Genomic DNA, 13,660 nt, shown 5'->3' with positions numbered 1-13,660 from the left:
ATGCATTAATTTGAAGCAGCTGTTCCCTAACAGGTTGAGATCTGGTTTGATTCTTCTCCTACCGGAGTACTAGTGTCTGGAATTCTCCCTTTAATGTTGCATCTTCTAATTTATTTACCTTTTGGTTTCTGCAGTTGTGCAGTTCGTCTGATTTTACTTTCATGACATGCATTGCTATGTGTTTGCCGAAATTAACATACATTAACCATTACTGTAGTGTACTGCAATTTAATTGTATGACTAGTATCCTTCGGTACGTTAGTCTAATAAAGAAAGAGAAAGAAAAAGAGTGTAAGCAACATTTGCCTCTCATTCAAGTGAAGCATTATGAAAGGAATTACTTTGGCTTTCTTGACTCCATTGCTTATCACCATTAAAATTACCACCCTTAAAATCTTTTTCCTTTATCTCTAAAATGAAGCTTAGCTTTCTGAGGGGTAGGCAATGCTATCTGACCTCTGCATGAAACGGGCTTAGAAAGATGTTTTCACCATTATTATGCACAATCGATCTTATTTTTTATCTGAGGTTGGGCATGAGATTCTAATTTTGTTGAAGAAATGGAGGGTAAAGTCTAATTGTGGTAGTTAAGGACCGTGGTTATTGTTTGTTCTTGTCACCACATATCAAAAGTTGCAGGCATCCTTGCTTTTCTAATCACATTTACTAGAGCAGAAATTCAGAAAAAAATAACCTTACCCTTTTCTTAATATCTGTGTAATAATGGATTAATGCACGTATTTTTTGGATACAGAAATTTAATTTGTGTTGGTAGAGAATATTATAATCATTACTCTAACTGTGGATAGAGAACTAAATGGTTTAGTGGAAGGGTGACTAATGAAAAAGAACCCGAGGAGTAATGGTCTCATACAGTCATGCCACGTGGCACAGTAACGTGCATGAATGACCCACCTTTGGATGTGAATGATGAAAGACAACTGCGATGATGATAGTAGTATATATAGTGGTATTGCTAGCTAATGCAGAACCCACTTATGTTTAGTTCATATGACTAATGGACTTTCTGAGTATCCACAGAATCATATATCTTGTGGTGTCTGATGTTTCGAAACTTCTAAACGATTCTGGCTACTTCTGTAGGATGTTAGCTCATAAATTTGTAGAGCAGTCGGCTGAAACGGATCTTTACTTGAGGAAGCAGAAGGAAAAGAAGTCATGGTGGTCATTTGGAAGGTAAATATCTGTTACTAGAATAATGATGTCCTTTATTTCTTTGAAAATTTGCATAGATGATGATGATGATTCATTTAGTTTAATATTTGCTTATGTAGGAGCAGGTCATCTCTCAAGGATGAAAGTGAATCTGTTCATTTCAGTGAGGAAGACTGGGATCAATTGAATAGGATCATAGGGTATAAGGAAGAAGATGCTGGCCAGTCTGTGATCGTTGATGAAAAGAAAGATTCCCTTCACACTCTTGTGGAAATTCATATGAAGCATAACGCATCGAAGCTTATTGATGAACATTTGGAGTTTGCTGCATTGTCTTGTGAAAACCTTAATTGCTCAATCAAACTTTATCCAGAGACTAAAATATTTGATATAAAACTGGGCTCATACCAATTATCATCACCAAAAGGTCTATTGGCTGAAGTAAGATTCTTTTGCTTTATGATGAATCAATCTCAAGATAAATTTGAGAACCCTTTAATTTGTTCTTCAAATTAAGCATTCTTCATCCTCTCTTCTTTCATGCAGAGTGCAACTTCTAGCGACTCTTTAGTTGGTAACTTCTGTTATAAGCCCTTTGATGCTAAAGTGGACTGGAGCATGGTTGCCAAAGCTTCTCCATGTTATGTAACTGTACGTTTAGTTATGGACATCCAGTTTTGTTAAATTTTCTCTATATACTCTTTTCTGATCATTCAGTGTTTTCCGCCAGTACCTGAAGGATTCTATCGACCAAGTCATCAAATTTTTTGAAAGCAATTCTGGTGTCAGTCAGAAGATAGCTCTGGAAACTGCAGCTGCTGTGCAGGTTTGTTAGTCTTGGAATATGGTTGTGTCCTCCTTAGTAGTAGTCAAGTATGCATTCCTGAGGGGGCGATCATCTGTTTTTGATAGATGGCTGTAGTCCCCTTTTGAGAAGCCTTCGTAAACAATACCAAAGTTGATACCGGGACTATTGGATCTCCTAGGAAGCTTTGAGATTAGTGGGATAACTTTCTAAAGATGCTTCTCTGTGAAATTGCACTCGATGCGTTGGCATTGATAGATTGAGAAAATGATGGCATGATTGCTTATATACTATAAAAGGAAAACTGTATTGTACTATGCAATAAAAGTCTAAATATACATTAAGTAATCACCAATAAAATAAGCCCTAAGGCCTTAAATATCACTTTCCCCTTTTATACTTGTAACAGACCACTTTACCCATTGATACCTCACTCCCCCTCAAACTTAAGTATATTAATCATGCCCAGCTTGTTTCAAATATTTCTTTCCTCCCATTACCCAAAGGTTGAGTAAAGATGTCTGCAAATTGTTCATCGGACCTAATATGACTGGGAAGGATCACTTCACTAAGCAGCTTCTCTCAAATAAAATGACAGTCAACTTCAACGTGTTTAGTCTTCTCATGAAGCACAGGTTGGAAGCTATATGTACTGCTTGCCTTATTATAACACCATAAAGACATAAGAACTGAAGCTTTAAGTGTAAGTCAATAGCTGTTGAATTCACATGTCACATGTGCCATGACTATATTCTGACTCAGCACTAGAGTGGGCAATGATGCTTTGTTTCTTACTCTTCCATGACACTAGATTTCCTCCAACCAAGGTATAGTAGCCCGTAGTTGATTACCTATCATCTAGAGACCTTGCCCAATCAGCATTAGAGAATACTCCAACTCTGCTATGACCATGGTCTTGGTAAACAATTCATTTCTCTGGAGCCTTCTTCTAGTACATCAAAATCCGAATAACTGTGTCCCAATGAGAAACTAGCTTACCACGCTTTCTGGTATGGCATTGTCTAGTCGAATAATTGTGAGATAATTCGGTTTACTCACCGGTCTTGTATATCTCTCGAGATTATCAAGAATCTTTTCTCCCTTAGCAACCGTTTTAACTCATTATTCTATAGGTGAATCAAGAGGCTCTGATCCCAACATGCTTGTCTCAATGAGCAAGTCCAGGACATACTTTCGCTTTGACACAACAGTACCTTTCAACAGTACCTTTTTGTGAATGTGCCACCCAATTCATAGGAAATACTTAAACTTCCCTAAGTCTTTAGTTTGAAACTATTGCCAAAGATAGAGCCTTAGTTTAGTTATACCGATCAAGTCATCTCTTGTGATGATAATATCATCAATGTACACAATTAAGAACTGCTTGCCTCCCCCTGACTAGTGATCATTTCCACATCTAAACAGTCCAAAAGAGGGCACAACCTCAGAAATTTTTTCCAAACCACGACCATGGGGACTACTTTAGACCATAAAAAGACCCTTTTAACTTGCAAACCAGTCTCCTAGACTCCCCTTGAGCAACAAATCCCAAAGGTTACTCCATAAATACATCCTCGTGAAGAGTACTATGCAATAAAGCATTCTTGACATTAAGTTGAAGCAAGGGCCAGTTATATGTGGCAGCAAGAAAGATCAAAATACGAACAGAAGTAAGCTTGGCAACAGGAGAAAAAGTGTCCAAATACCCAATCCCATATACTTGAGCGTACCCTTTTTACAACAAGTCTTGCTTTTAAGTGAGCAAGAGAACCATCGAGATTGACTTTCACATCGTATACCTAGTGACAACCAATAGTAGTTCTGCCTGGAGGAAGAAGTATCAAGTCCCAAGTTTGATTAACTTATAAGGCCTTCAATTCTTCTTCCATAGCCGTCCTCAAGCCAGGGCTTTGTAATGCCTTGGCTATAGACTTGGGGAGGATATTGGTTAATAGTGGACAAAAAGGACCAAAAGGAAGGAGACAAGAAAGAGTATAAAATAAAGTTTGCAATGGAATGTTGAGTATAGACCTTGAGAGAGGAGGTGGTTCCTATGTAAGTACCGGTGAAATAGCTGGAGTAGTTGACCAAATGGTGATTACATGTAAGTCAACAATCTTAGAAACAGCGATTGGAACATCATGATAAGGAGTAGATGCAAAGAATGAAACATTAGTAGTTAAAAAAAACCTTCATCAATGATGCTGAATAATAGCGGTATCCCTTTTGAGTATGAGAATAACCCAGAAACATACACTTGATGGCCTTGGGATCAAGTTTTGATACTCTAGGTCGATGAGCTTGAACAAAACAGACAACTAAATTATGGGGTGATAAGACAAACTATGATTGATTGGGAAATAAAGTAAAAAATGGAATATCACCTCGCAAAATGGAAGAAGCATACAATTAATGAGATGACATACATTCAGGACGGCATTAGGCCAAAATGTTTTGGGGACCTTCATCCCAAACATGGACTTCGTGAATTCCAATAAATGCCTCTTCTTCCTTTCAGCTACTCCATTTTGTTGCGGAGTGTATCAAGAAGATTCATGGATCATAATTGTCAGATTGCAGAACTTTAAGATGTGCACCAAACTGAGTATGAATTTTAGAAATAAAAGCACAAAATATAGGAAACAATTCTGAATGACTTTTCATTAGATAAGGCCAAGTGACTCTGGAATAGTAATCGACAAGAGTAACAACGTATCTAAAACCCAAATTGGAGACCACACGACAAGGACCCCAAATATTCGGATGAACTAACGAAAAAGGATACACTGCTCGTTTAATGACTTGAGGCTGGTAATTGACACAATGCAATTTGCCAAGTTGACATGATTCACTCTGGACTAGAAAGAGACTAAAAACTGGAATCAAATTCTAAAGACTGTTGAGCGAAGGATGATCAAGACGACAATGGATATAATGTAGGGAAGCAACACCAAAGCATGCAATGGAACATCTTCAGGCACATACAGCTTCCTGCCCCTTGTCCTCTACCAATGTTCTCTTCATAGCCAGATCTTGGAAAATACAAGAATCAGGGTACAATGTCCCTAAATATTGGAATTTTTTATTAATTTACTAATAGATACGAGGTTAAGTAAAAATTATAGGAGATAAAGCATCGAGGATTGTGGCAATGGAGGAGTTGGATGAACTGTACCAACTTCTTTAACTTGTGTAGATGAACCATTGGCTAGGGTAACAATGGATGATGATAGAGTAAGATAGGAAAATATACTTGAAAGACCTGGCATATGATTGGAGGCCCCTAAATCAATGATCCAAGAGCAAAAAGCAATTGAAAGGCATGTAGTAGCATTAGTTATTTGTATCAGGGTTGCATTGGAAGAAGTAGGCCATGAAATTTGAAACTAGTTGTACCGGGCAAATTCCTCATCAGACATAATCACTACCTTGCCTTTAAAAGACCGTGGCAGAGAAGAATAGTCAATACCAGATGCAGCATTTGCAAATTGTTGTTGCTGCTATGATCTCCTATGCAACTTGTAGCAAAATTTTTCAATATGAGCTAGGTTTGCAGCAGTATTGACCAGTATAAACAGCCCCTGAGCTATCAGTAAAATTGTGGGACTCCATAAAGCTGCTGATGTCCTTGGGTCTCCCTGTTCTTGTGCCTCGATTACCACCACAGCCACCACGGCCATTATTTCCTCCATAGTTTTCTCCATCACTCCTACCACCACCACCACTTTGAGACTGGTACACTAGAGCTCATCTACCATGGATGTGGTGTCTTGAGAAGATTCATGAGACCCCGAAGAACTCGAGCAAATGTATCTGTGAGTCATGCAATAGTCTCTCCTCTAGTTTCATAGTTTGGACCAAGACCCTGTAGGAATCCCATTACAGTTGGTTCTCTTTGCAGTTGCATTTGCTAGACATTGTCTAAAATAGGAAGAAGAGCATTCAACTTCTCATACGTCTTCAAATCTGCAAAGTATTGTTCCCCTCTGATTGGTAAAACTCTTGCGATAGCTCATAAATCCTTGAAGGGTTATTTTGGCTGGAATACGATACAACTAGATACTCTCAATAGTTCTTTGACTATGTCAATGTGAGTTACTAGATCAATTATATTACTCTCCATGGAGTTCAGCATCTAACCAAGAATACGTGCATCAACAACATCCCAAGTCGCATCATCCTTGGGTTTAGGCTTGTCATCCTTGGGTTTAAGTGTGCGCTGATTTTTGCTTGTCAAAGTTAGCTTCACAATTTTCTTCCATTGTTGAAAAGCACTACCCTCAAGCTTCTTATCTTTAATGCGATTAGAAGAAGAGGAAATCACGTCAGTTATCACAGTATTACTCTGCTCATGATCATCCATTCTCCAATAATAATAAGAAAACTACCACTATTTTCCTTCAAGCAACTCAACCTCAACAATTTAATAATCAAACACAATTGAAAAATATTACATGAATTAAACCTTCATACTATAGACTAACAAGCTTGTCATAGTACTAGCAACCAATTGAACTGATAGTCCGGACATAGGAAAAGAGTATGGGACAACATCCTTTGCTGTCCCAAAGTTTTCTGAGAGGGCCGAGGAGCTCGATTGATGACAGATCCTACCTAGTCAACACTGGACTGACGCTGGATCTTGGTTGGACAACATCCTTTGCTGTCCCAAAGTTTTCCTAGAGGACCGAGGAGCTCGATCAATGACAGATCTTGCATGGTCAACGCTGGACCGACACCAGATCTCGGTCAGACAACACTCGCTGGTGTTGGATCTAGATTCGCAAAGATAAATCGAGCGTGACAAGGGGATTCCGATGAAATCTGTCTAGTTCGGTGGTGGCTGGTGAGGTGACTGTTAGGCGACTAGTCGACGGAGGCGAGTAGCTGCTTTGGCAACTAGAGTTTTTCTATTGGCTTTGATACTATGTAAAGGGGAAATTGTATTGTATTATTCAATAAGAGTCTATATATAATCATTGATAAAATACGGCCTAAAGCCCTAAAGACCACTTTACCCTTTCATACCTCTAGCGTATATAATTGAAGTTTTTTATAGGTGTCATTCTGTTTAGTAATCTCATTTGTTCAGTTGCCAGCCTTGAGTGTTCTTTGGTTTGCCCAAGCAGCTTTATTTGCATATTTGCTTAGTTGATAGAGATTGCAAATTAAGATATGAATTTTGCATCCTCTAAGAAAGTGTTGACTCCTTGTTATGAATTCCATATTGTATTCTATATATTTGGTCTGACCAGGATTTTGCTTTCAAATATCGGTTTTATATTGTTTCTCTATATTCTCAGATGACAATTGATGAAGTGAAGCGAACTGCCCAGCAGCAAATGAACAGAGCACTCAAGGATCATTCAAGGTTTGTAAATTTTAACGAATTATTAAAAATGCCGGGACAGTTTACAGGCATACTTCTTGTAAAAACATATTAGTTATGCCTTCTGATGGAATTTCTGAGCTGCTTTCCATTATTCCAATTGGCAATTTTGTTGGAATATAAGAAAAAATGTTAAGGCATATAGTTGATGTCCATTGCAGGCATGTTTTCTGGCAGTTCAAACTTTTGGAAAAAAAATTGTTGCTAAAAAAATAAGGCTTAAGCTAAATTTGGGTTCATGAGATTAAAGGTCTCAGGTGACGATCATTGTGATTGTAGATATGTTGTGGGACTGACATCTTGATATCATGGCAGGTTCTTGCTGGACTTGGATATTGCTGCTCCTAAGATCACAATCCCTACCGAATTTAGGCCAGATGACATTCATCCAACAAAGCTTCTTCTTGATCTGGGGAACTTAATTATACGTACAGGGGTTGGTCTAAGAAAAGTGATCATTTACTTTGAAGATGCATGCTACAGAGCCAAATCTTACTTGGGGATTCATACAAATGCAGGATGATAATGCCCAGGAGTCAACCGAAGAGACACTTATGTATTTGCAGTTTAAAGTGGTACTAAGTGATGTATCAGCTTTTCTTGTTGATGGCGACTACTTTTGGAGCCAAACCACATCTAGATCAGCAGGACCTTCTTACTTAGGTGGTAACACTTTCTTGCCAATCATCGATAGATGTGGCGTAATGTTGGTGCTGGAACAGGTAGCAATTGTTATTTCTTTAGAGAAAGTTTCTTGCTTGTACGGCAGTCATGAGTTAACTACATCTTTCTGTCCAGTTATTATTGCGAATTCACTGATGAAGGCAATTTTTCCTGACATGTCAGAATCGTTTAGAGGATCCATCCTACCCTTCAACAAGAATTGCTGTGCAGTTGCCATCATTGGGGTTCCATTTTTCTCCAGCTCGATATCATCGATTGATGCAGGTTTTAAAGATCTTTCAGGGTGAAGATAGTGATAGTTCAGATTCCATACGCCCCTGGAGCCAAGCTGATTTGGAAGGATGGTTATCTCTCCTTGTGCGGAAGGTTTGTCAAGAATCTCACTTTAAGGAACTTACATGTCTTTGACATTTTACTACCCTTGGATTTGATAACTTCTTCTTCAGGGTATGGGAAATAGAGAAGCTGTTTGGCAAAGAAGATTCCTTTGCTTGGTTGGGCCTTTTCTTTATGTCCTTGACAGGCCTGCGTCTAGATCTTACAAGCAATACATCAGGTCAGATGCCAATTCCTTGTTGTATAAAACATGGGGTGCTATTTGGGTTTTCCACTGTCGGGGATCAGTGTTTCATTAGCTTAGTCGTCCTTCTGCTCTGTATAGTATGTGTTTGTTAGTATTTATACTTTATAATGGACTAAGTTAATGCTTATCTAATTAACAAATGCGCTTTTAAATGGTAAGTAGTCTGACACTCTCCACGTTGGGATTTGGCCTAAGGCTTAAGCTTGAAAGTTGATTCATAAATACTTGGTTTGGGGAGATTCATGAACAGGACCTGCTTTGACATAATGTAGAAATGTTTGGAATACGGCTAACTTATCTAATGGATAAGCTTGCTGCTTGATGAAGGTGTGGCTCCATATTTAAATATCGTTGACACTTGAAATATGACATCCGTGTCATTTTTTTGACGCGATAAACTATCAAGGAAACAAAGCTGAGCAGATGAAAGTGAGAGGAATGTGATTATTTTTCCTCTAACCAAAAAAGTTTGTCATAGCTCTAGATTGGTGAAATTGGCTGACTTCATTTGAAGAGCTTGCTGCTTGTTTATTAGTTGTTGCCTTCTCACCAGACTAAAATACCTTGGCCAATAACTTCATTTGAAGAGCTTGCTGCTTGTTCATTAGTTGTTGCCTTCCCACCAGACTATTCTTCATACCATGTTCAATAACTTTCTTTGGCTCCCAAAGTGCAGCATACTCATTCAATGTGATGAGTGCACGGGCTAAATATCCAGTGTTGCCATTTTTGTTTATGTATGGGGTGATCCATTGTAAAGCTAGTGGAGCTGCTTATTGATTGTATAAATCTGAAAAATTTTCTTAGGCAGCTAGTCAGATCCTGAGTAATCGTGTGAATTATCTCAAGAATCTTGCACTTCAGGAGTTTTTCATTTGTCATTGACTGGTCACCGTTCTCCAGATAGTATAGAAAATATATTGCCGATTTCAGATGTCTCAAACAGACACGTTGACTCATGCTAATTTCTGCACGTGGTTTTGTGAATTTTGAGTCACTCTTTTATCATATGTGGCAGCTTGCGAGGGAAACAAGTATTCCAAGTTCCTTCAGAAATTATTGGTGATGTGGACAATGTGCTGGCTGTTTCTGCAGCTGCACGATCTAGTAGCAAGGTTTTGCTGGATAACCAAGAAAAATCGTACTAGAGAACAAGACTAATTTCTGGATCTTAGCTTGATTTTGGTCTGGGATGTCTAATATGTTTTATCTCATATAGGTCGTGGAAGATGCAAATGCCTTAATCATGAGATGCGATACTGATGAGTTGATGAAAGTCTGGCAAAGAAGATTGCAAGGAGCTATTTATCGTGCTTCGGTAATTTGGGCCGCATTTGATGTTATTGAACTTATTATTGAGTTTAGAGTGATTTCTTTCTCCTCCTTTAATTTAGATACCCGGACCTAGGCATTTTTATGTGATGCTATTTCCTTTCCTGGTAAATATATTGGATCGTGCTTGCCACAAAGAGATTTAATGTTGTTATTTTAAAGAATTTGCGCAACAGCTAAAGTAAAGAGAAGGGAAAAGGGAGATGATTACCAAAGAATTGGACTTCTGGCAGATAGTGATAACCCTTCAGACTAATCGTTTGACAGTTCTTAAATCTATGTTTCTTGCCTTTATAGGTACCTGCATCATGAAAGCATAGACCCCAATTATAACCCAGTCTTCGGGGGTGGCGACAGTTTGAGTTGAAATAGATATTATTCTAGGTCTTTGCAATGCATCATCAAAACTAACTTGCCTTTTGGGCCTTAGCATTACAGCTTTCTCACACAAACCTTGCAGGGGTCTGCACCAATTGTAGGTCTATCTGAAAGTTCGTCAGAGCTTGAGGACTCTGAGAAGGAAGATTACACCAGCCAAGATACGGTTGTGGAGAAAGTGTTCATTACTGGTATTCTAGATGAACTAAAAATCTGCTTCTATTATAATAACCAGGTAAGCCTACACTTCCATTTTTCATCGAGGCAAACTGTTAGTGAACACTTGGATATCAGGCAGACCTGCTGTTCTCTGTAGCGTGCACAGGGCTTTATGAGAGTGCTAATTGCGGAGGAAAATCGTTCATTTGAAGTTCGAGCTATTGGTGGGCAGGTAAGCTTATGTTATGCACGATTTGCCTGATTACTGTTCAATTGACTTCTCCTCTGAAGGGATGTGAATTTTCTGAACAGGTTGAGCTGTCAGTTAGAGCGAGTGAAATGCTAATTGGTACTGTCTTGAGATCATTGGAAATTGAGGACTTAGTCTCTAGTAACGGCATCTCCAAGCATCGTTATCTAGCAAGGTCTTTCATTGGAGGTGCTGATGTATTTTGTCCCTTTGAGGGTGTTAAAAGTCAGAGCTTTAATGGCGATGACGGATTAGCAAGTGAAGGAGATGATAAGTTTTATGAGGCACCTGAGAGTTTGGCTGATTCTGTTGAGTTGCCTATGCAGTCATCTACGAATGTATCTGATAACCAGAGAGCAGATCTCGCATCGATTTCTCAAACTTTGTCCTTGAAACCCCCGAGTTTCATTCGCACTCCTGGTCTCCTCCCTTTTGACACCCATCAGACTAAGGGGGTAGATTCTGAATTAAAGGATACACTTAATAGTTTTGTCAAAGCCCAAATCATAGTCCTTGATCACAACTCTGCTTTGTATCATAACATTGATAAGCAGGTGAGAAATTTCTTTGGTCCAAAAGTACATTCACTTTCTCTATTTAACATATTAAATCTTCTCCTGATCTTTTATTTCAGGTCATAGTGACTCTTGCGACCCTGTCTTTTTTCTGCCGGAGGCCAACCATTCTTGCGATCATGGAATTTGTTGATGCAATTAACACTGAGGATGAGAAATGTGAATCTTTAAGCGAGAGTTCTTCAGTAGCTATAATCAAGCATGATACCCATGGAGAGGACGTGGGAAATGATCAGCACTCAGAGGCAGTTGAGGGGTCTGTTGTCAGAGGCCTATTAGGAAAGGGGAAGTCAAGGATCATTTTTAGTTTGACATTGAAGATGTCTCGTGCTCAGATTTTTTTGATGAATGAAAATGAAGCTAAGTTTGCTACTTTATTGCAAGATAATTTACTGGCGGACATTAAGGTAGGTCGGTTCTTTTATCTTGTCAGGACAGCTATGCGTCCTTTGTTACTTCTAGTTCTGTTTGGCCTCGGGGTTTAGTCTTACTTTCTTGGCTGATCAAATTCTTATTTTATGTTAAAGGTGTTCCCTTCCTCCTTCCGCATAAAGGCAGCTCTGGGGAACTTACGGATCAGTGACGACAGCCTCCCCAGCAACCATATGTATTTCTGGATTTGTGATATGAGAAATCCTGGAGGCAGCTCATTTGTCGATGTATGTAGTTTTCTTCATTTCCTTAGAGTAGGAGAAAGTTCTCTTCATTCATATACTCCCTTGTGGATGTATGCATTTTCCTTCATATCCTTTGTTTTATTTTTTATAGTGATTTCTTCCCTTAATGCTAACTGTCTTCATAATCTGTGATTTGGCAGTTGCTTTTTAGTTCATTCAGTGCCAATGATGATGACTATGAAGGTTATGATTTTTCCCTTGAGGGTGAGCTCTCAGAAGTTCGTGTAGTGTATCTTAATCGCTTCATCCAAGAGGTAACTTGTGTTAAAAAGATACTCGAATATATGTCCGCAAATTAAGTTCTTTTATAAGCCATTAGAGTTATTATGCAGGTTGTTAGTTATTTTATGGGTCTTGCTCCGGGCAATTCAAAGAATGTTAAGGTAAAGGATCAGGTAACAGACTCTGAGAAGTGGTTTACAACAAGTGAAATTGAGGGGTCACCTGCTGTGAAGTTGGAGGGGTCACCTGCTGTGAAGTTGGATCTTTCACTTAGAAAACCTATAATATGGATGCCTCGGCGAACAGATAGCATTGAGTGAGTTGTTTCTTTTTTCAAACTTGATACATTTGTTTCCATTCTTTTTGTCATTTGTTATGTTTCTCATGGCCTTTTACTCTTAATAGCTGAGCAAGAGTTGATGATTTCAAATATTTTTTACAGTTATTTGAAGCTGGACATCGTCCATATTACTGTCCAGAACAGTTTTCAGTGGCTTTTTGGCAGTGAAAGGGAAATAAGTGCTGTCCATCTGGACATATTGACAATTTCGGTAATAGATCTATGCTCTTCTGATCATTGAGCAAGTTGTTTTCCAAAAATAAAAATCACGACTCTATAGGTTATTGGATGGTTACATCTGAGGTGCAAATAACAAAATTATACGCTTCTAAATCAGGGGCCGCTTTCTTTTGTCTTTCAAGAGCATTTATTTTCTCCGGTTGCTGTTATGCTTTTGCATTGTTTCTTTTTCTTTTTGTAACTTTTTTGTGTTTTTTTTTTTTCACGTAATGTAGATTGAGGACATCAACTTGAATGTTGGCGTTGGTACTGAGTTGGGGGAATCCATAATTCAAGATGTTAAGGGGGTTTCTGTTGTCATCAGGAGGTCACTGCGAGACCTAAAGCATCGAGTTCCTGGTTCTGAAGTGGCCATCAAGGTAATGCATATTCATGTTGGGGCTGGGTTCTCAATCAAAGAGAACATATCGTCTGTTCCTCATTCACTAATTGTTTCTTGTCTTAATTCTCTGCAGATTGAGGAAATCAAAGCTGCTTTATCAAATAGGGAGTACCAGATAATCACTGAATGTGCACAGGCTAATTTTTCTGAAACGCCTAATCTTGCGCCTTCTTTGATTGATTCTAGGATATCTTCAACTGAGGCAGATGCTCTTGTACCTCAAGTCTCTGATGTTGAATATGCCACCCAGGATGGTGAATCCTGGATAATGACTAAAGTTTCTGTGGCTATTGATCTGGTCGTATTGTGCCTACGAACTGGGATTGGGGGAGATACATCCCTGGCTACTGTCGGAGTAAGTTTTCATCCTGATAATGTTCCTTAACTATAAGTTCCTTGAAATTGCTCATCATATGAAGAATGGCATTCCATCCGGCTTGCTCAGAATGAGAGCTTTCTATTTGGCAT

At 38.7% G+C, this 13,660-nt stretch overlaps 1 protein-coding gene across 2 annotated transcripts in view; it reads left to right on the top strand.

The window, feature by feature from the left end:
• Window positions 1-13,660, top strand: part of LOC104441975 — a 52,096-nt gene that overhangs the window by 10,119 nt on the left and 28,317 nt on the right. For both annotated transcript variants that reach the window (XM_010055256.3, XM_010055255.3), the window contains exons 11-31: window positions 1,105-1,197; window positions 1,296-1,617; window positions 1,723-1,827; window positions 1,907-2,002; window positions 7,285-7,352; window positions 7,686-7,806; window positions 7,889-8,092; window positions 8,217-8,420; window positions 8,501-8,610; window positions 9,656-9,752; window positions 9,857-9,955; window positions 10,430-10,582; window positions 10,664-10,738; window positions 10,819-11,310; window positions 11,391-11,738; window positions 11,859-11,990; window positions 12,149-12,262; window positions 12,341-12,546; window positions 12,673-12,781; window positions 13,026-13,169; window positions 13,266-13,547. In XM_010055256.3, the coding sequence (XP_010053558.2) occupies window positions 1,105-1,197; window positions 1,296-1,617; window positions 1,723-1,827; window positions 1,907-2,002; window positions 7,285-7,352; window positions 7,686-7,806; window positions 7,889-8,092; window positions 8,217-8,420; window positions 8,501-8,610; window positions 9,656-9,752; window positions 9,857-9,955; window positions 10,430-10,582; window positions 10,664-10,738; window positions 10,819-11,310; window positions 11,391-11,738; window positions 11,859-11,990; window positions 12,149-12,262; window positions 12,341-12,546; window positions 12,673-12,781; window positions 13,026-13,169; window positions 13,266-13,547 (3,574 nt within the window). The remainder of the gene's footprint in view (window positions 1-1,104; window positions 1,198-1,295; window positions 1,618-1,722; window positions 1,828-1,906; window positions 2,003-7,284; window positions 7,353-7,685; window positions 7,807-7,888; window positions 8,093-8,216; window positions 8,421-8,500; window positions 8,611-9,655; window positions 9,753-9,856; window positions 9,956-10,429; window positions 10,583-10,663; window positions 10,739-10,818; window positions 11,311-11,390; window positions 11,739-11,858; window positions 11,991-12,148; window positions 12,263-12,340; window positions 12,547-12,672; window positions 12,782-13,025; window positions 13,170-13,265; window positions 13,548-13,660) is intronic.

Source organism: Eucalyptus grandis, chromosome 4, assembly GCF_016545825.1.
Source record: "Eucalyptus grandis isolate ANBG69807.140 chromosome 4, ASM1654582v1, whole genome shotgun sequence".
NCBI lineage: Eukaryota > Viridiplantae > Streptophyta > Magnoliopsida > Myrtales > Myrtaceae > Eucalyptus > Eucalyptus grandis.
Note: the sequence above shows the minus strand (reverse complement) of the source record. Positions and strands in the feature narration are given on the sequence as shown.